The sequence below is a fragment of the Triplophysa rosa genome, linkage group LG12 (genome assembly GCF_024868665.1).
Source record: "Triplophysa rosa linkage group LG12, Trosa_1v2, whole genome shotgun sequence".
Classification (NCBI taxonomy): Eukaryota; Metazoa; Chordata; class Actinopteri; order Cypriniformes; family Nemacheilidae; genus Triplophysa; species Triplophysa rosa.
This window is the reverse complement of record NC_079901.1, coordinates 13,256,703-13,280,037: the sequence shown is the minus strand read 5'-3', so window position 1 is coordinate 13,280,037 and position 23,335 is coordinate 13,256,703. Positions and strand designations below refer to the sequence as shown.

The 23,335-nt window shown below is 36.8% G+C and overlaps 1 protein-coding gene across 1 annotated transcript; it reads right to left on the bottom strand.

Annotated features, from left to right (window-relative positions):
* Nucleotides 1-260: 260 nt before the first annotated feature.
* Nucleotides 261-20,302, bottom strand: tmem91 (transmembrane protein 91). Its single transcript, XM_057348645.1, has 4 exons — nt 19,718-20,302; nt 7,337-8,831; nt 4,791-4,937; nt 261-2,587 (listed from the first exon to the last, which is right to left on the bottom strand). Exons 2-4 carry the CDS (start codon nt 7,745-7,747, stop codon nt 2,432-2,434), a joined length of 714 nt encoding a protein of 237 aa, XP_057204628.1. The 5' UTR covers nt 7,748-8,831; nt 19,718-20,302; the 3' UTR covers nt 261-2,431.
* Between the last annotated feature and the right edge of the window lie 3,033 nt (nt 20,303-23,335).

The window sequence follows — 23,335 nt, the reverse complement described above, 5'->3', positions numbered from 1 at the left end:
CCGTCATTATAAAAATGGAAATGAAGTGATGTAGGATTTTTATTAGGTTGCGTAAGCTGGGTCTTTGAGAAAATGACATAGTACATTAACACGTATTACCATTAATTGCTGTTCAGCGGAGTTGTGCTTGATCTTCCATTTCTTTCCTCTAGAGATGAGCCTTGTAATGAGTATCATTAAAGCGTGTAGACTGTTCCACATCACAAAACACAACAACAATGCAACGGCAAATGTTCTCGAAAGCAAAACAAAATTAAACCTTCAATCAAGTGCGTTTATTCGTTCGTAACAGGAATCTGCAAAATTTACATACACATTTACACAAGAAAAATGTAGAGGAAGGAAGGCAGAGGCATCTTTATCATCTTTTCCGTATTACTGAGAATAAACTGCAGCACATGTACACTGTGTGGCTGTTTGTGATGATTCCTCTTAAATTCTGATTTCACAGAGGCCATAGTAATTCAGCAGAGAGGATGTGCTACTGCTCTCCTCTGCACGGTGGGACAGCTTGTAGAAATAACACAATCTCCTACTATGATATGACCCAATTTTGAACTGCAGGGAGCTCTGAGAACACCTGCCAAGACCGTTGACTGCTGTTTTGTAGTTTTAATCTTTTTTGGAACGGCACATTTCAACCTTTCAATGAAATACTGTGGTTTTCTGATTGTAGTGTAATGCAGTTGACATTTGAATATTTCTCGAAAATGCGTTTTAACCAAATTCTGGGACTTGATATGATATTTATTTGTTTGCCATGGCAATATACTGTTTTTTAGTTTAGTGAATCATATTTTAAATATTTTACACAGGTTTATTGTGTGAATATTTATTTACAAATCAAATGAATAAACTGATGTGTTTGGTAAATATAAAAGCAGTTTCGGTAGTGGTTATCAAGGCAAACTTTAATCCTGCAAAATGGTTATGTATTAGTAGAATTAAGTTATGATGAACATTCTGGTTGTCAGTTTAGAGCTTTCAGTATCCCAGAATTCCCTTTTCCCTTGTGTATTTCATGACCTCTACCGCACGCCCTCAATCACACAAATGCAGCTCAATTCAGTGACTGTATGAGTAAGCACATACGCTTTAGTTTTTAATTTACTTGATCCTTTCACCCCAGGGAATATGACATCTGCAAAACATACCAGTAATATGCCTTGTAGTTCTGTATGAATATAAATTGTGACTAGCACAGAATTGAAAGTTGTTTTAGCTGTGCCACGTGAGGTGTTTAATATCTCCAGTTGGTTTAGTTAGATGATGGGTAGATGGAGAGTCTACATTTATAAAGCTATAAATATAGTTCTGCAGGAGAGGTTTTTATAATGTCATGACTCATGGTGACAGCTGCACTGCAATGAACTGTTATGCATAACAGTAATCGCCGTATGACTGCGTATACACCTGTGTGTGTGTTTAAACAGATCTGTAATTCTCATGTACATACCGCTTCCAAAACGAACTTTTTGTTACAATGGTGAGAGACCAAAGAGACTCTTTAAATATTATTACTGGCTACATTGAGCTTTTTCTTTGGATATTGGGACAAACAGCTCAACCGTGAAGTCACATGATTTTTGTTCCTACATGTTTTTGGGTTTAATGTGAAAAGTATAAGTAGACTTTTGGGAATTGTAGACAAAATTATGACGTACATGATATTTTCTTTACATTTTGCATTTCTTAGATTTAAATCCGTTAAATTGCTTCTATTTGCAAGGATCAAACTATCATTATAATTTTAACTTGTAGTATGTATAAATTATCAATATCGAATATTTTTACTCAGATTTGACAAAAGTTAATTTCGGGCCTTGCATAAACTGTATTGCAACCTCATTTTTAGTATCAAATTAATTCTGATATGCTGTGCTATCTTCGATTTGGTGAGTAGTTTAGTTACCAGTCTTAGAGTTGCAGTAGAAACTGACCCAGTTCGCTCAAAGTTATATGTCTCGGAGGGCTTGTCCTGGTGTTTTGCAGCCAAGTCTGTCGTGATGTCCAGATATTGCTGCCCTTGTCATGATCTTTTCAAACAAACCTCAGTTGCTCTCTACCCTGCCTACTCATACACAACTGAAGAGACAGATTACTAATCTCTCTTCTGTGCATGTTACAATGATTATCGATGACATTGTATGTTTTGACCCAAAGCTTTCAGCAAAACTACAATACAAATCACATTGTTATGGGCTGCATCTTGTTCTATTGCTGTACATCTTGTGTTGTAAATAATGTTTGGACTGCCATGAACTTGCAGAGAGAATAAATAAGATGTGGTCTCTGTTGAATGCCTGTACAGTATTTATAACATGTGTAGGCGAGTGTACTGTATGCATGTATAGAGCAGTAGTTTGTGTGACTATGATCCAGGGAGGTGTGTTGCTGCAGTAAATGAGAGGGAATAATGATGCATTTGTCTTTAAGGTGGTTTCCCAGACAGATAGGAGATAAGGGCAGCGATAGCACAAATGTAAGTGATGATGCCGAAAACAATTGAGAGGATAGAGAGCCACAGAGCCTGCCGAGACGCGGCACTGGCACCCTGGAAGTCTCCCTGCGCCGACGCTTTGTTTGTCTGGAGAGGAGAGAGAAAAGTGTACAATGACTGTAGGTGATGGACATCCCCTCTGCTCTCTCGAGCTCAGTGATTTTTTTATTCTATTGTCTTATGAACCCCCACAGTCCCATCTGTAAGGCCTATATTCTAAATCGTATTCTTTTAATTCATACACATTTTGATTTTTACTCATTAAAAACATTTACAATTTTTAGTTGTTAATATATATTTTAACTAGGGCTGTCAAACGATTAATCGCATCCAGAATAAAAGTTTGTGTTTACATAATATATGTCTATGTACTATGCATATTTATTTTGTATTTATAAATACAAACACATACACATGAATACATATTTAGGAAATATTTACATGTATTTATTTATATTTACTAATAATTGAAATGATATATAAATGCTTATTAATTTTTAGATTTTCCTTAAATATATGCATGTGTATGTGTTAATAACTACAAAATTATTATGCACAGTACACAGATATATATATATATTATGTAAACACAAACTTTTATTCTGGATGCGATTAATCATTTGACAGCCTTAATTTTAACAAAGCCAAATCGAAATGTTTTCACTTGCTTGTGAATTATTGCAACAGGTTGTTTGTTGTGTGTGAACATCTATAGCTTCCCTGTTAGAAAAAATCTGCATATGCTGGTCATTTATAGGTTTTGAAGCATGGTAGCTGGTTTAAGATGGGCATTTGCTGGTCCTAAACTGGTCATGTGCTGGTTTAATTTGGTCCTGAGCTTGTTTAGGACTATCTTAAACCAGCACATGATCAGCTCAGGACCAGCACATGAACATCTTAAACCAGCACACACCAGCTACCATGCTTCAAAACATACCTAACCAGCATTTATGCTGTTTTTTCAACAGTGTTATCTAGTATTAGTCAAAGGTGTGTGTTTTTCAGTCAGGCATAAACCCTCTTTCATTATTTTTTTTCCTTTGATCCCCTCATTTTAGACAACACCTCACAATCTAGTGAAAATCAATCACCTCATTATGACACAAATTAAAACCTGAATTAAGTCTATTGATCAGAGCTTTGTCTGTAGACTACTGTAGGCTACCCACATTCATGTGGCCCTCTGCTATGGACGCCCAGCATTGACGTGTTGTTTACAATTCATTGCACGATTACTAAACATTGCTTTGAGTTGGTTACCGACCCCGAAACTCAAATTAAACATTTTCTTTACGTCTGTTGCCCCATTTAACCTCAACACCTACTCGCCTCACTGAACCTCACACAGAACAGTGGACTGACTTGTATTATTCTGATGTCTGCCATGTTGGTCCTTTGGTGGCATAATCCAGCAAATCTCAGTGTAATCCTGCCTAAAGCCTCAGGTGTAATTCCATAATGTCCACACTCACTTCCCAAAAGAGCACTTGCCTTGAGCTCTTCTGATAATCTCTACCAGTTTCAGTCCTTCTGCCCTCTGGACTGTGAGAACCAAGTGGGTCATATATAATAACAACATTAATATGATAATTCCTCTAGCAAAACTCATATTTAACAATGGTTTGTCAACAATAATTGCTATTACACTTCAAAAAAGTAAAGGAATACTTTGATATGATGATATCCTCATTAAAAACATGTACTGGATGTGAAAGACAAGTTATTATTAGGCTTTAGAGCAGTATTGCAGTGAGACTTTATAGTCTGTGATTAATGGGTTGAGTTGGTCCCCTCGTTTTTTTTGTCCTCTCCATCAGATGACATTCAAATAGTTTTCTCCCACATACCATCTGCCATATTTGTAATAACTGAAGATCAAGATGACATCAGAATTGTTGATTTTCATAATCGATATGAGGTCATGGGTAAAGGAATATTCATGCTGTCTATTTGATTGGAGGATTTAGATTTCACTGTCGATTCACGTCATAACTATGCTTTATGGCTACATGAGTGCTAGATCAAACACTTATTATACGGCTCTTCAGAGTACTTTAACTGCTCAATTTCAACATTCTGCTGTCAAATATCTTTGTATATTGACTGTTGTATAACGGAACTTGTCCGGTACAAACGATTTCATACCCGGCTTCATAATTGTCTCTCTCATTTCACGAATGTTTCATGTCCATTTAATTACAGTATTTGCTTGTCCGCTCAGATTAGACAAGCAGATGTAATTGTATACAGTTTGTGCAACAAGAGCTGGATATGTCCATGAGAAATTTACCTTTTGGGAAAGATAGAATGCAGCGATGCCCAGAGGCCAGAAACAACACAACATGGAGAAGAAAGCCAAGCCCAGGTAATCTTGAGCGATCATGATGGGAAAGTTGCTCTCACTGTCTGTATCACTGAAGTCATCGCTGGAAGAGTCCTGTAGGTCACAGTTCACAAACATTAAACAGGAGGATCTGTAATCTCTCGTTTTAATAAAAATGTAATGCTTCAAACGATGAAAATGCCCAACGTAGAATATTGTTCCTTGTATTTAGGCCTATTGAACAACATTTCGTATATCTTTTATCTCAAAATATGACTCCGTGGGACGACTGATTTTCAAATAAACTGCTCTTTAAATATTAAAAGTACATGTGATCTTGTTGTACAAGGGCAATGACTTGCAGTTGTTTTGCTGTGCTGTGTAAACGTATCTGTAGTAATCTGTTTTGCTTGTTTCTGTAAAATAATGTGACTGAATGAGGTTATGGCAAATGTTCAGCACTTGTGCTGCCTACAGGCAAATTTTGCAAAAAAAAGGTTGTGTTTCCAATCTGTCTCTTTCCCTAGGACTGCGTATAACAATTCTGACTCAGTCCTAAAAACAACATGTATGTCCTTCAAATGTATTTTTAACTCTGCAGGGTTTCTTTCTGTATAAACATAATTCAAAGACATGAGAAGAGAATTTGTATTCAATCACTGAACTGTTTTCCGTTATCAATGCTTTTAAAATCTTTTATGATTTTTTTATCTTTAAATGCAAGCTTGTCATTTTCTCAGAGGGCATTTTAAATTTTATGTAAACACTAGAAAGCTTGTTTATATTTGTTAGAATAGCCGGTATAAAACTAATCAGTTTGCATTTGTTAACATTAGTAAATGCAAAACTAATATGACCTAACAATAAGCAATACAGTTACTAAGCATTTACTAATCCGTACAATTGTTTATGGTTCTTCACTGTGCAATAACTAATGTTAACAGTTACAATGTTTGGTTTTAAAAAATGTATTCGTAAATGCTGAAATTAACATGAACTAAGATACATACGGTGGTTATATTGTTAGTTAATGCATTAACTAATTGTTAACAAATACAACCTTATCGTAAAGTGTTAGCCGTTTAAGTCATATTTTAGGCACCTATGACGTCAGATAGAAGACAGTCTGATGTTTTACTGAAGTGTCACAGATGAGATGGTTTTAATTAAACAACACAGTCACATGCTCTGGTCCTGCTGGTCTCACAGTAGCCTCTCTTCTTTATCCGCAGGTTTTTAAATATTTAAATAGTAGCAGTTTTACACTTGACTGCCTGATAAAAAGCTGTGATAGCATGACAGCATGTGTAATCAGTGTTGACAGAGAGAACTTCAAACGCGCTTTTAACTGTTTGCTTTGTGACAAGCTGCTTTTGAGGAGTTTCGCGCTGTAATGCAGAATGCTAAGCCGTATGCTTTTTTAATCACTTCTTTGACAGCATGCAATGACACAAAGTGAATAAGAACCATGCATGCTGTCAGATTCCCACACAGACATTAAATGATGTAATACTTTGTATTTCAGCTTTAGATTCACCATAAAGAAACATTCAGGTATACCGTCTTTAGAGCGATAATCTTAATGATTGCAGGGAAAAAAATAAATCTGTTATTTGAATATTTGCCAAACTAGATCTTGTTTACATGGTGTATGAAATAGAGGTTGGTATGCGGCTCATCAACACAGTGGCATTATTATTCACACAACAGTGGATGCAGAGCTTTCAACAATTGTGTTTGGTTTGAAGGCCAATGCCCGTGCAACACATCCCACCCCCCTTCCCTGCTATTCATGCCTTTTTGATTTTCTCATTTAAAAGCTCATTTGTCAATCCCGGCCTGTATTGAATTTGAATTCTAAATTTGAACCGCAATATACAGCACATTAGTGAATACAGTACAAAGCTTAACAGCTAGATGATTTGATGTTCACATGCAAGAAGCCACAGTATAAGGAAACTTGAAATTTGTTACTATAAGACCTGGGTTGACTGTTCACTTTTTACTCACATAAATATATTTCAGGGTTTATTTTGGAAAGTTCACTGAACATTTTACAATATTACATTTTTTAATGAAATAATTCAAATAAATATGAGGCACAAAACAATTAGTGAAAAAGCAAAATATTATTTTCTTGTAAAAAAATACTTTAAAATAGTTTGTTTATTTATTTATAAACACACACTATAAACAATAATAACATAAGAATAATTATTTATTATTATATATGATTATTAACATCACTTGATATAATATTTAATAATAATATTTGAAACTGTTTATTATTATTATTGTGGTTGTTATTATTATTATTTTTTTTACACATATTTACATTTTTATACATTAAGTTAAAATGATTAAATAATTAAATATATTCTTTCTAAGAAAGTATTTGTTCGAAAACCACCACTAATGGTTTTATTAACTTTAAATAAAAAATTATTTTAGAGTTAACCTCATGTGACCTGCCCTGGTCTCCCCTACATTTGTTTCACGACAGAACTCCTTACCTCGAAGTCTGGTAAAAGGTCATCCCCATCCTCCATGCTGTAAGAGACACTGTGGACATCTCTAGTCTCTGCCAGTAACTTCCTTTCCAAATGCGAACCAGGACAAATGTCCACAAATGTGGTTTCCAGATACTCCTTACTGTGGATGCCCAAGGAGTCAGCAGCCGCCCAAATGGTGGTTGGAGGGTAAAGTGTCTCTAGAGTGCTAGTCAATGAACATGGGTCCAATAGTTGCTGTTGTTGAATATCTGTAGAACTGCAATAATTCCTCCAGTCCAGAGGGGGCAGTCTTTTGTCCTGCTCATTTCTCACCAATATGCCTTTAAACAGACCACCACCACTGCTTGTTCCACTTGGGCTCTTGGGGCTGTCAGCCAATAGTGGATGTTCGAGTTCATCTAGACTCTCCATTTTGCGAGGTCTATGTTAAGGTCTGGAGGTGACAACATTAACTGAGTCTTTGCCACGGATTGAACGACAGTTTCACTCTTAAGAATGCGTCACTTATACAGAAGCAGTGGCTTGGCAATAAATCATCTTATATTAAATATTTGGTTCAACAAGCCTAAATCTTGGTGACTAGCTCATGCTATGACAAATTCTCATCTGAGGTTGCGTTGAGTGAGGACTTATTTTAGTCTGTGATTTAAATGCGTAGAGCTCTTGCATATTCACATGTCAGATGCCATTTGTTCCTTCGCTCGTTGGCTGAATGCAAGGCCCGCGTAGCACATTTTACATGATTGGATGTATCTCAGCCCATACATATGCTAATGCATTTCACTTTGTATGAAAAAGATGGAAGTCAGTTCAGATGATGGAATACCTTGATTCGCAACAGACTGAAAGACGGCTTGTGTAATGCTGAGGGATTTTATCTGTAATCTTCCCTTCTGTTTTCACTGTGATTCTCAATACAGACAAATGGGCTAAACTTATTTTATCAGAATTTTAACAGCAGTGAGAGACTTTTATCTAAATAAGTAGTTGACTGAAATATAAATAGCTGGGATTTGGACAGATCAAAACAGACGTCTTTGAAATCTTTGAAGAAAATGTTGGTGTTAAAAACGTCCTCGAAGACCAATCGCCAGGAGGTTTACAGGACTACAGATATTCAACTATTCTTGAGGGAAATATATAAATATACATACTGTATATAGATTTACTCTGTTTGTAGTCCCCCAGTTGGTTTTCAAAGCTGTGAAATTGACGTCCACAAAAATAGAAATTCTCCAGAGTGTACTTTCTGCTCAGCAAGTGCTCAGGAATCTCATTCCGTTTGGCCGTAGAGAAATGTCTTGATGAAGAAATGCTCAGTGCTCAGGTATTGATTTCTGGCAGGTTGGCAGGGTCTGCTGTGTGCTAGTTGAGACCAGACACTCTTTTGGGAGATGTATTTTTAATGCAGCATGCTCTCCCACCCGGCCCACGTTGGAACAGTCGCAAAGTCTCTCTGTCACCTCTCACCTTTCATCGTGGCACATGGACAGTGCTGCCAAAAGAAAAGAACAAAGTCAGCATTTAGCTTTAAAGCACATGAGTGATCCACTTCATAAACTATGAACTGCTACCCTTCTATGAAGCTTGAATGGCAGGGCAGTACGTCCAAGTAACAGACACTCATCAATTCAACATCTTTTTTGAAGTTTTCTGAGTGGCCTATTTCAGGAGCACATCTGTCTCAAAGGCAAAGCGTGTCAGCGAGAGACCCAGAAGGCTTGTTGATGTGGAAATATGGTCTGCAGCGAGATGCCAGTGGCCCAAGTTGCCTAAAAAAATGTTAGATGGGCACTGAAATAGGCTCTTTTCAACATGCACCCTCTGGCAGATCCTGTGGCCCATGATAGACGTCATGTAGTTCATAGCTCTCTATATAAATCTCTGTGGCCTTCACCTAAAAAACACCCGAAGAAGCTCAGTTATATGAGATCTTCAGTGTGCGAAATGGACCTTATGATGTGATAATGTTATTCACTTATGATATGCCCTCCAGCTTCTGTTTATGTTGATACCGTCAGATGGTCTCATTTGTCTTAAGAATGTGAGTCATCTTAATGCTTTATTCATTAGCTTTTCTCTTCTTTATTAAGGGGTGTGCCAACTCTACATTAGAGAACATCACAATGCTGCTGACTCTGGACAAAGTTCTTGAAGTGAGCACTTTGCATTTGTGTTTTATTGTTTCTTTGATTCTTTCATTCAAATTGGAAGATTTGGTTACCCAAAAAGGAAAATTCTGTCATCATTTACTCACCCTCATTTCATACCAAATCTGTATGACTTTCTTTCTTCTGCAGAACACAAAAGAAGATGTTTTTTCGAAGGACTCTGGTAACCAAAACAACATTAGCCGCATTGACCTCCATTGTATGGACACAAAACCACTCAAAACATTTCTCAAAATATCTTCTTTTGTATTCCACAGAACGAAATAAGGGTGAATAAATAATGACAGGATGGTACTTTTTGCGTAAACTATCCCTTTAACTTTAAAATTCACTCAGAATAAATAAAGCAATCATGAAAACATAACAGACAGAATGGCTTTAAGTTTCAAATGAACGATGTTTATGCATAAAATGTCATTCACCCTGCTTGAGCGTCAGATTCAGCTTTACTCTTGATGTAGACCTCTGTTTAGTAAGCCATTTTTGGGCCGAGTCTCAGTAAGAGAACTCCGTCCTATCAAAATCCGAAAGAAAGTGCTGTCACATTTCCCAGGGGTCTCTCTGTCAGTCAGTCCCTGAAAAACCAGGATGACCGCTTCAGGAAGAAGCAGGTGAACGTTTGTCTCTCATTACTAACCTTGTGCTGTTCTCCATCAGTTCTCTACATGCCTGTCTGCATCGGTCTAGCGTGCCGAAAATAATGTCTGTCAATGGCATTACGTGGTTGTGAGAGATTTACCTGAGGCATAGCCGATTATTTTGTAAATGAATATGTTTTGTAATTTAGTTTGTAAATGGATTTAGGTTTAAGTATGCACGTTACAGCCTTGAAGCTAGTTGTTAATGGCCTGTAAAACTGCTTCGATAAAGGATTCTGCAAGCTTAATATTAATGACATACAAGAACACTGCTTTAGAAAAAAATACAGTTTCAATTTAATTTAGATCTTAACAATTACCTCGAGGCAATCGTTTGCCCTCTCCAAAGAGTGAGCGTGTGCGCGCAAATAAGATGAATTCTTAAAAGGCTTTGAACTTGCATGAATAATCCCTGTTTGCGCAGTGCAGGACGGCATGTGTTTCTGGTTTTGTCACGGGGTTCTATAAAATTTTGGTTGCAGAGTTTTGAAAGTAAAACTAAAAAATTGAGATGAAAGATACAATAGATTCAATTCATCATTACATCATTTCGTTTTTGCTATAGTCTTTTAAATCTAGAACTCATAAATCAGACAGATCTATGTCTGATCTCCTGTCACTTCTGAGATTTACCCCGTAGCACACTTCAAACTTTATCAATAGATTACATTTTCTCTCACCACAGCTTTTTCCACAACATTGCTTCAAACATAAAGCAGTACATTTGATTTCAGCAGCACACCAAATGTCACAATAAAGAAAGAAATAGGTTCCATGGTGCACTTAGATGCATGAAATAGAAGCCAAATCGAATTTTATCTGATTTTGTAAGTCTGTTCATTGCCGTACTCATATAGAAGATCTATGGACTACTGTAGCTTGCTTGTAAAGCATTCCTGTGGTTTGGCATAATAACTGTAGCCTGTATTACTCTAAATCATATCACTCTGCTCTCCTGTCCATTTTTATACTTTACTGTTCTTCCTTTTCATTTCATTTCATTTCATCTGTCTTGTCTTTCTGCTCATCCTGTGTGGCCAGGCACAGATAGATTGGCAGAGTGATAATTTAGCAGCAGATACCTGTTCTCCCTCCCATCAACTTTACTGCAGGGCTGCTGTCAGCACGCTGGCAAATTGCTCAAAGACACCGACCTACACCCATACTAATATAATTCCTTTGATCTTAAAGGAATAGTTCTCCCGGCAATTCAAAGTTGATCATTTACTGTACTTGCAGCTAAGGTTAAAAGTAATGAGAAAAGACTGAAATTTAAGTTATTTACTAAAAAATCACATTTGCCTTCTTCTTCATGAGTTCAGAGATTCATAGTAAATATGAAGAGTTTGGTTCCAAAATGAGATAAATCCGTTTTTACAATTTTTCAAAAATCATTTTTTTATGTTATCATGTTTTAATTTGGGTTTTTTGTGTTAGCTGTATATATATATTTTTCAAAACCAACCAACTGCAGTTTGATTGATATTAATTGGAATGAACAATAAAAAACATCTCATTTTGGAACCAAACTCTTCATATTCTTTTAAATCATTTTCTTTTAATCCGGTTGACAAAAAAAGGATCAATCGTGTTTATTTTGATTGCTTTAAATATCTTTATATCAAGTCGAGATTTTTTTAACAACTCTATATGACTTCAGAAATCATAGGGATCTTCTTCATTAGTTCACGCGTCACAACCATGGTGCATCAGTTTTCTGAGTCCCCCGGAAACACTTCCGTTGTCGTTTGTGGTACTTGCAGCGCGTTTCTGTATTTGTTTGTGTTGCGAGAATTTGCAGGGCATGTGTCGCCAAACTAATGAAGATGCTTTCTGAATTTGCTGGAGTTATTTCGGTCTGCATGCGTTTTCTTCCGTTGCAGCGCGGTGACAGCGGTTTCCGTACTATCCATTACAATTGTTCAAAAAAAGATTGTTAAAACATTCTTTAACCATTGTACACCAGAGCATTGTCTATCAATTATCAAAGCAGAGACATGAGGGTAAATAAATGACAGAGGTTATATTTTTGGGTGAACTATCCCTTTAAGCCTTTCCGACTCCACCCCCTAGCACACACCCCCTATGATGGCTTGCTTCCAGGAGAGACGCACTCAGCTTTATTGCAAACTCCCTCCCAACTGGTCACTATAAAATAAATGCTGTCATCTGCATCATGAGTCTGCCTCCCTGCTTGATTTCTGCCACACACATAAAACACCCGGTCAGTTGGACAGAGCTCTACAAGGACAGCACAGCAAATCAGCACCAACGCTTTTATAGAGAGCCCCTTACCTCACCCTGCTCTTTTTCTGTAACTCTTATCTGCGTTTCCTACTTTATCTTTTTTAACCGCTTTACTGACCTAAGTCTTTTATCTGATTGCTTTACCCAGTTCAGTAGAAACAGACCATTTCAGGCTCTCTTTATAAATGGACTGCCAAAGCCAAATAGCTTGATATCACAATAAATACACTATATGGATAAATGTATTGAGACGCCTGGAATAAATATTTAGCTATTCCAGTAATCCCAATGAAAACAAATATTAATGCTAAACCATAGTAAAATACCATATTAAAGAATTTTGTTTCCATCTTTGTTGCAACAGTTTTGGAAGAGCCTGTGTACAAATCATTGATGGGTTTGGGTGATTGAATGACAAAACATGCCTTGAAAGAGGCGTACGCCACTTCCCACGCAAAAAATGGGATTTATTAAAACAAACTTGACGGAAAAATTTGCGCACCTGCACGCAAATTCTGACCCATGCGTACGCACATTCTGGAGACAAGGGGCGACACAAATGGTGAGTTAGTGAACTTAGATTGCAGAAACTAAGACATTAATGCCTCACACACATTGAATTTGACCTCATATCCGTTAAAGATCCACATTATCACGAAGATTAAATCTGCAGAGTTATTTGCGCTTGTATTGAGTGATTGTTTAATGCACCTTCTTGTAAAATCCAACTCAATCTTAAATAAAAATTCGATCTAAATATTTAATCAGCGCTGTCTCACCATCACACTATGAGCGCATGAGGAGGAGATGATCCGACTGAACAGGGACAGCATCAAATATAATAACTGCAGAACACAGTGTAAATAAATACTAAATATATTTTCCTTGCATAATCATCGAATGTCAAAGTTTGAAAATTCAGCCTTTAAACTCTCGCACAAATCGTTTCTCTTTATGTTCTCGCTATCAGTCCTAATTATGTTCATAACAAAACCGGAATGAAGAAACATTCGTCTTTTACAATTAGGACTATGTCTTCAAATTTGATCTCAGGTGAAGGACACCGCTAATTAATGAGGTGATTTTAATGAGGTGTTAATGATCAGTCTAAATGCTGTAAACATATAAATGCTGCAGAGACCTTCTTTGGCTTTAATCTAATTATAATAATTATTATTAATAATTATAACAATTATCAATTTGTAAATCGTAGTGAATCTTATGTTTGGCCATTTGTGATTTCGTTGCGGAGATAAAGGATGGGATCGGGGGTTTTCGGCAGTTTTATATAATTTTTTGTTATTTTTCTATGGCATCTGATAGCGGATGGAACGGGGAACGGTATACGTCCATTATGGTGCGTGACGTCAGGCTTAACAAGCGGATTGGATGCCAGGCTTATTAATATATGAATCAGCATTCATGAGGTGCTTTGCACTTATGGGTAAAAATGGGCGTGTACAGGGCTGGATATGAAGCTGATTCACGTATGCACAGTTGCAGGTGATCTGTGATTTATAAAGCGAATATTGCTTACAGTAATATTGCTTATAGTCCCCAACCTCACACCATAGACCGGTTGGGATGCTCAGACAAACAAACAGTCGTTTGACTATGTCACACATTCATACTGTTTATAATTTGGCAGCGGCTATTTGGTAGATGCTATTTACACTAAGTTTAAATAGTAGTAGGTTCTGTTAACACTAAGTGAAAATAGCAGATATGTATCTGTGTATGTATCTATGTATCTTAGCGATATGCTATTTACACTAACCAAAAATAGCTGTATTTTCTTTGGATTAAGTAGAAGTAGTAGTTAGATGCTATTTACTTATAAATAGTGGTAGATAACGTTACTATTTGCACCTCAGTGTTGTTGTGCATTAAACCTTGTACAATAATAACAGAGTGTAAATGATTATATTTATAAAAATTATGGCAACTTATTGAGAAATTACAACCCTACCCCTAACCTTACCCTAAACCTAAACTTTATGAATAAAAATGAATTTTAAGTCTTGAATCCATTTTATTGAAAACAAATACCTTTACGATCTGAAAAGGTTTAAAGTGTATTCAGCGAGAGGGGGATTAGAAACCTGGTCTCCCGTCCCAAGCTTTACAGACTTTACACCTTGCGCCATTGGACTCACTATATGAAATGGCATTGTTCTTACACTTTGTCTATTCCAATCACGCATTGGTGGGCGGAGCTAGTGCAAATAGTCTGTGCCAACAAGGCGGGCTATTTGTACTCGGTGTAAATAGACACTCCGTTATAATTTTTGGCGCAGTCAACCTACAAATTATTTGCATATATGTTCTCGTCATATAAAACTAGGAAAGGAGAATGTATTTTACATGAATGAATTTACAAATATAATAACCTTGCTATATTTTCTGTATTGTTTTATATTATGTTTAACACTATAGCAAATGTAAATGCTCAGTCAGGACGTCTGATTTTAGGGGGATGTTTGTTTTACGTTTTTATACAAACACATCATTAGAGAACACAGATGACTCTCTGTAAGTGGCAGTAGGAGGACGCAGCTGAAGTACTAACAAACACGCTCATGTATGATGGAAATATTCACTGATAGCACAGAAGAGGCGTGATGAGAGGAAAGTCAATAGCAGCCTGCAGAAAGCACTCTCAGAGTGCGGCCACACATGATTGAAATGAAGTAGAATGGAAAACGGGTGCATGTTGCTAAACAGGGCAGAAATGAAGTCACTCTGTTGGAATGGGTCTATATGAAAACCGATTGACTTTGCTGGCTAAGATTAATGAGGCAAAGTTTCAAGTGCCATTTCCGTGCTGTACGTCTCTGCTCTGCTTATGTAAGTGAGTCTTGATAATTCAAGCACAACATTTCCTTGAGCCCAGCAGTGTCACATTAGAATCGGGATGGAAGGATACATAATTCTCTCTAAATGACATCGTGATGGAAAAAGGAATTCAGCTTCACTGAAGGGGTTTGTGCGGGAGGTGGGTGGGGGAGGGTTTGGAAATAAGCTCATTTATCATTCAAGTCCATTAACCTTTTTTCGTTCTCTCTTTGTCTTTATCTCATGCTTGCTGTAAGCCAGGTTGGAAAAATGTTGGTTGTGGTACAGTGGTGATATTTACAGTATAGATGGAATCCACTATGAATAATATGCACTTGAATTAAATTGTACTTGCGAGATGGAATCATTTTCACTATTGCTTTCAGACTTTTGGACACCTTTCATAGGCCTACGTTCAAAAATCACGGTATCACTATGGTGTTCATAAAATAGTAATAGCATGCTTTATCTGTACAGTCTCTCTCTCTCTCTCTCTCTCTCTCTCTCTCTCTCTCTCTCTCTCTCTCTCTCTCTCTCTCTCCCTTGAGTTGGCGAGTGCAGTCACTGTTTCAGAAGAGCCATTTGCACATATCTTAGCTGGGTGATTTCCCTCATCCCTCAGGCCTCATTGTGCCCCACACCAGCTGTGCCTGAGAGGGACAGACAGACGGGAACATACAGACCCTCTACAGACAAAACTTGTCTTATTCGTCTGTGTGCATGAACACTGTGTGACTTTTCCCTCATTATATGTAATCTGTTTATAATAGGACATCTCATTATTCTTCTAGGACCAATAGGTACTGAAAAGGGCTTCAGGGTTTGACAGATCTATATTGGTGACGATAAAAAAAGAGAGTGGAGGAAACCATGCAAATGGTTATCTTTGATCCAACTGCAGTATTTTTGTACTGCGTTGCACTTCTTTTGTTTTAGTCTATTTTCGCTTGCTGGTAGGGTTGCCAAGTTCATGAGAGGAAAAACAAGTCTCTTTCTATAAGAGATCTTCATTTACCACACACTGTATGCCATTAAGAAAAGTAATTATAGCAAGTCACAATTAGCCACATTGTAAATAAAATTAAAATACCATGCAGGGGCAGTTTGTGTGTTTGTGTGAAAAAATAAAGATACAATCACTTTCTTTTTTTATCTCATTGCATCACAAGTCAATTTTAGCTTCTGCCCAGGCAAATGATATGAGAATTGTGATTGTACATTTCAGTTAACACCTTACAATAAATTTGATTGTTTATTATTTGCGCATTCATTTTTTTAATTAAATAATGTTAATATTAATATAACTTTATTTAAAATGCATGAGTAAATGTTGAAATTAACAATAAATGAGATGAATAATAAAAGTTCATGTTAACTAATGAGTTAATCATACTCAAATGAACATTATTGTAAGTGTTACCATATTTCAAAACAGACAGACCCACATTTTGAATTTCAAGAGCTTTAAAAAGTTGTTTGTTTCATATCCATCTTTGCATTTTGCTTTCCATTCTAATATAACATTTTTAACATGTCCTTGAATACAGGACAATCACATAGTAGATGATGGCTGGCAGTGCCAGTGTTTCTGAGATCACTGTGCACACATCTAGTCTTGCAGTAAGCAGTGTGTAGTTTCAAAGACAAGAGGTCCATGAACCTGATTCATGACCGTGAACAGTGCAGCAGTTGTTGTTCACTTTCTGTTCTCGTGAAATTGCCTCAGTTCTCCATTTCATTCTCATTTAGTCTGAATTGGATCTTTTCACCTCATGTCAGGGCTGTTAACTGTGCAAGCTACAGAACACGATCGCTGTGCTGCGCACAGGGAGCAAAAATACGATAAATCGGAAATGGTATATTGCACATATGGCACATACAACACAAGATGCATGTACTACAAGCAGTGTCAACTGCCAAAGGGCATATTTTAAATTAACCGGCTTACGATGGCGCATCAAAGAACATAACAAGCCTACATGCTTATTGCTCATACTCTATAGTTATAAGCAATAGATGACATTATTTTATTTTTGTTGTTTATATTGATGCTAGTACTTGTAAGTTTGGTGCGCATTTGAGGCTTTTAACAAGCTATTTAAAACACGAACATGTACAGCAACGCCTTGCTTCACCTGGTTCATTTCTTCTGAAATCCTTTCGTGGTCCTCTCCTCCTTCATCACAGTCATGCAGAGAGACCATTACCAGAGCTCACACAAACACACAAACCTGTCCCACTGACATGCATCACGTGAAATATTTCACAATAACAATATAAGAGCCAGTCTCTAACAGTAACATCGCTAGAGCAGACAAAACTCTGACAAGGTCTGGGACTTTGCGATGGCACAGATGCTCAGCATCACTGAGTACACATTTAATCAAATGAGAACTCCTATCACATGTTTGACATAATCACCACCTAATTGTTTATTACTCACGCTAAGTAAAAGGTTATCTCGACAGTGGGCAGCACGAAGGAGAATATAGCGGCACGCTGCTGCATGTGACAGCACAGCGTTGATAAACAAGAAGAGTGTGCGTTTGTGTGTGTGTGTCCTCCGGACAGGTTAGATTGGTTGTGAGATTCAGTTTCCTTTATGGGGGTGGGGAATATTAAAATGAATATTGTACAAGACCACCTGTCTTAAAATAAAAATCTTCTTTCTATTTGTAATCTGAAAGTGTGATTTATAGAGATTTTATAAAAACATTCAATTTAAAACGACCACATTTATGGGGAAAATATTTTACATTTCTTCATAAATTTAGTAAGTAATGTCAAAATTGACTATAGGTGGTCCTATAAAAACAAAATAATAATAATAATAATGGAATAATAAAAACAAGGATTGTGTTGTACTGTACTGAATGTCTACAGGTCTGCGTGAGGGTTATGGGGAGATCACATTATAATTTTCACTCCATTGATTTCATTTCATACTGATACAAATGCAATAACTGTAAATGGGTACTTGACAAATAAACCATACCATGTGTTCTATAGTGTGACAGAAATTTTTTTGAAAACAAACTATTAATAATCTATAATTTTTATAGTATTTATATTTATAAAATAAAATAGCATAAGAGAAATGTATCTTCATTGTTAGTGAATTTGCTATTTCACAACACAGGGCACATGTGTGATTTATTTGTCAACTACTCATCAATGTTTTACATTCCGCTGTGTAGAAAAGTTCAAGTTTGGTGAACTCTGACATAAAAATTTACATCACAAGACGAGTGACCAACAGAGGATCAAAACATCACAGATTGATCATTGGCTAAATTCAAAGAAGACAAACTTCAAATCTGCAGGTGTGAATCGAAGATATACTTTATATTTAAAAGGAATATTTTCACAATTTTTCCATTCAGCTGTTTTTTTTTAAGGAAATGGTAATGATATGATCCTCACCAATATTGTGAAACAACCTCTGTGTGTGTCAACAAAATGTGGGAAATAGTCCTTACTGCATGCTGAAAATGACTTGATAAGCATATTAAATAATATAAAGGACAATTTAATATAAATGTAAAAATGCAAAAAGGTTTGTCTGAGAGTTATATGTTCTGGGGAAAAGTACAGAAACTATACCAGACGTCAACACGATAGAAAAACAGAAAGAAGGGTGTCACAAGTGTATACTTGAATTTTGTTTACTTTAAGTAAATATTCTTAGTGCATGAATATAAGCGAGTAGTCATAAATTTTTGCAGTTACTTGGCAGCACACAATCTACATCGATCACTAGCGAGGCAACGGTGGACTGCAGACACAGTCACTAACAATAGAAATCTCTCTCCCTAATGGAAGCTGGTGCAGTTCAACTAACAATAGCAGAAAGTGCATCCTTGCCAAAGCGAGCCCATTTACTGCTGAGCAACAGCATCCTCGTGTCCCCGAATATTATGACACAATAATAATGGGTTGCGTGTTGTGATTGCCAGAAATAGCATAACATTCAGTACAAGTAAAAGGCACAGGAGAGTTGAGCTGGCGGAGTGAGCCGTTATCATGATTTGTGATTGAATGTGTTCAACACAACCATCCACTGTCTGTGGAAATCAAAAAGGATTGTTTAAAATTTAGTTTTGTGCGTTCTGGGCAGAATGCGGAGAGGTCAGAGGTCTGAATGACAGCGCAGCAAAATTGAAAAATGTCCCACACATCTGTTCATTCTAGATGTGATGTGAAATATTACATATCCGGGCACAGGGGATACAGATTACAGTTACAGTTACACCCAGAGAAAAATAAACAATATATCTTGAATTTATTCAAACGAAATGAAGTAATAATCAAAATAAACCAATGCACAGAACAGTAAACAGCTGGTAGTTTAAGCACAATTGCGAAAAAAGAGATGCCCGTGCATGACAATACATTTTAGAATTATACTGTTCTGAAGTGCACTTTATATTGTGAACAACCAAATAAAAAAGTTAAAAGATGAGAGCAGAAAAGAGCAGAGCAGAACCTACCTCTGATGCTGAACTCTGTGATGATGTCCGTGGAGTGTGTGGGTGCGTGTATGTGTCAAGTGTCTCCCAGCACTGCTGAACTCCACAAAACAGATGATTACAGCAGTCCAACACATTCAGCAATTCTGCACCAACACATATCTTCCACACCGCTGTAAAACGGGTTTAGATGGATGTTGCGAGTTAATGAGTAGCTAAAATGAAGCTGGTTGTGTGTGAGGTTAAGCATATAAGAAGTGATGCTTCTTGCCTCCCAAGTTCAGTACTCCTGATGCCTGCACTTTATTCTCTCCCACTTCACACTCACTCAGATGGAGTCAGTTGATCTTTTAATCCTGTTTATTCTGGATATTTATACCACCAATGCTCTTCTAAGTCCCTGTGGCAAGACTTTCAAACAGCAGTAGAAGTGGCTTCTGACTCTCCTGCTCCTCTTCTCTCTTCACATCTCTGTTCCTCCTCCACTGTCTCATCCAGCCCCCACTCCCCCAATCTCTTCGGGCATCACATCATCGCAGGGTCCTAAAGTCTGTCTAGTTTGCTACCGTGATTGTATATAGTGTGTCCCCGCTACTGAAAACACATCAGTATGCTGCAAGCCCTCCCTTATGTTTCTCTCAGTACCTTTCCTGCTGTTTTTGCCCAGGGGTGATCCAGAACTGTTGACATGTTGGCATGAGGTTGTCTTGCAAGCATGTGGAGCGATGTTCTTGATCAGCTAGCTGAGCCATAGAGTGGACCACCACACAGTCATGAGAAATAAACAGTTTGAAGTCTATATAAAATAGCATTTGTGAGCCATTTTACTTCTATGCACTGTAAATTATTTATTTTGCATTCATATTTATGGATTTAACTGTGAAAATATTTATAAGCAATTGGTTGTAAATTCCACTTATGTTCTTTTAAATATGACACCAAGTACCATCGATGATACCAATCATTCTATAAAATAGATTTTCTATTAAGTTTTCCTATTAAGTTTATTCAATCTAAATCTAAATATATCATTATATTTAAAATCGTCAACAATAAACAAATTACTAGACCTCAACAAAAAAAATGGAGATTATCATATTCATTTGAATGATTAATAAATAATAAATTCGCTAAAACATTAGTATGGGGAATGTCAAAATTGATACACCAATCCCTAGGGATGGATTGAATTGTAAAAAATGCTCTTTTTCAAATAACGTATCATAATAATAAATCATGCACAAGCAGACCAGTTATGTGCATTAAAAAAGCATATGCTCATGAAATGTTCTATGGCATTAAGCCCTTCATGCATTTTTTACTCCTCTGAGCCTCTTCCAGCCACTGTTTTAGTGGGATTAAGATTCGTGTTCAATACATAAAAAAAGAAAAAGCAGGAGAAAAACATTCTGCTCTGTCCTGGATTTGAACATTAATACGATAGACCTCAGGAGACCCAGATTGGGATAAAGCTGAGTGCAGCGGATGGACACTAGTAATCAATAAAAATCCTTCAGGCTTATGCGGTCTGTTTCATGAGGTGTTCTCTCTCTCTTTCACTTGGTGTTGTTGTTGGGAATAGGTCAGTCAGCGCAGTGAATCCAATGATTAATTTGTCTTGTGCTGTCAGAACGACAGCTGTTTGGTTGAGTGTGTGGTCAGCAGGGATCAATAGTCTTACCTCCCGCTCATGGCATCCTTGCTGAGGACAAACACAGACCATTTACCTAACACACAAATCAGGCGCACAAGGGCAGATGGATGAAGAGTATGAGGTCTGAGGTGCAAGTGATAGATGAGAAACAAAAGAGGGTTAGGAAGTGGCTGCATATAAAAGTAGAAAAGACGAAGAGATTAAGAGGAAGTCTGTTATGGAGAGCAGTTCAGCTATTGTTTTATAAATACTGTAAATTTAAATTATGCTGTCATGGCAAGTGAGATTTATGAATTGTTGTATAGATAGTTATATATTACTGTATATTTTTCTGTATGTATTTAACTGTATATATGTGGCTTTTTTAAAACGACTAATTTATGAGTACCTAAGCATTGTTAAACTTTATTAATGTTGCCGACAGGTTAAACAGGAAAGCAGTCCAATGTTTCCATCATGCAGAGCTGTACAGCTCCTCAAAGAGAATACTCAGCTCTTATCCATTCAGCAGTGAAAGGTCAGTTGTATGATGAATGTTGACCCACCTCACCCAGCAGCAGCATCCGGAGAGGTCAAGGTCATTTATTCAGGTCCTTGAAGCCATAATCCAAATGGGAAATCTGTGACTGTTTTTATGCAGGAGGATAAATGGGGAATAAAGAGGTTCAAATTAATTGACCTCACTGTGCATGCACACAAAATCTCACCACACACACATGCACACAGCCTTGAATATTGATATATATGGCACCGGCATATGTGAGTGCACATACTGTTTATTTGGGGACACAGGGAGCAGACAGGCTGAAATAATCCCCAGTGACAGCGGAGAGAGAGAGAGATCACGCACACCTGACAACAGCCAGACAAATGAGCTCAGCTCTCAGCTTCAGTCCTGCTCATTACATTTAGACACACATTCAAACGCTCACATGCACAGGCAATATAAGACCCGGGCACACTGTACATGTCAATTTTGGAAATTTGTGGAAGGCATACAAAAAGTGAAAAATGATTATGTAATCTAAGTCTTATGGTAGAAATTCTTTAAAATTGGATTTTTAAATTGGATTGATTGATTTTGACCTGCAGCTCACCCAGTGCATTGTAACACATGAATCAAGCAAGACACTAGAACATAGTGGATGCCAAAAACACTAATTGCTCTCTTTAAACCGATATACTGATCTTTTCAGCCAACCTAATATCTGATGCCACAAATGGCACATTTTAATTTGTAAAGCAATATTTACCAAAGAAAATACAATTAAATATGTTTGATAGTTAATATTTTAATACTCTTAATGCATTACAGCTGCCATGATCAATGGAAAATGTACACAAACATGTCTTTGAACAAAATTCAATGGCTTATTTAGTAATAAAATAACATTACATGTGCATAGCACCATGCCAGAGCATTAACCTCTGCTTAAAGGGATAGTTCCCACAAAAATAACGTTTTCACCCTCACGTCATTTCAAACCTGCATGACTTTCTTTCTTCAGCAGAACACAAAAGAAGATATTTTAAAGGGGCAGTTCACCCAAAAATAAAAATTCTGTCATGAATTACTATATATATTTATTTGTTTGGTTAAACACAAAATTAGATATTTTGAAGAATTTAGGAAAACAAACAGTTCTGGGACACCTACCGTTTTAATTTTTTCTACTGTGGTAGTCAATAGTGCCCCCGAAATCTCAGTTGCTAACATTTTTCTAAATATCTTTCCTTGTGTTTAACATAACAAAGATATTTATACAGGTTTGGAACAACTTGAGGTTGAGTAATTCATGACAGAATTTTCATTTTTGGGTGAACTGTCCCTTTGGTAACAAAACAACATTGGCCCCATTGCCTTCCATTGTATTAAAACAAAACCACTTAAACTCCAAATATACGCCAAATATCGTTTGTGTTTCAAAGACAGAAATGAGGGATTTCATGTAGGTGGTGAATTGTATTAAATGTACTGTATAACA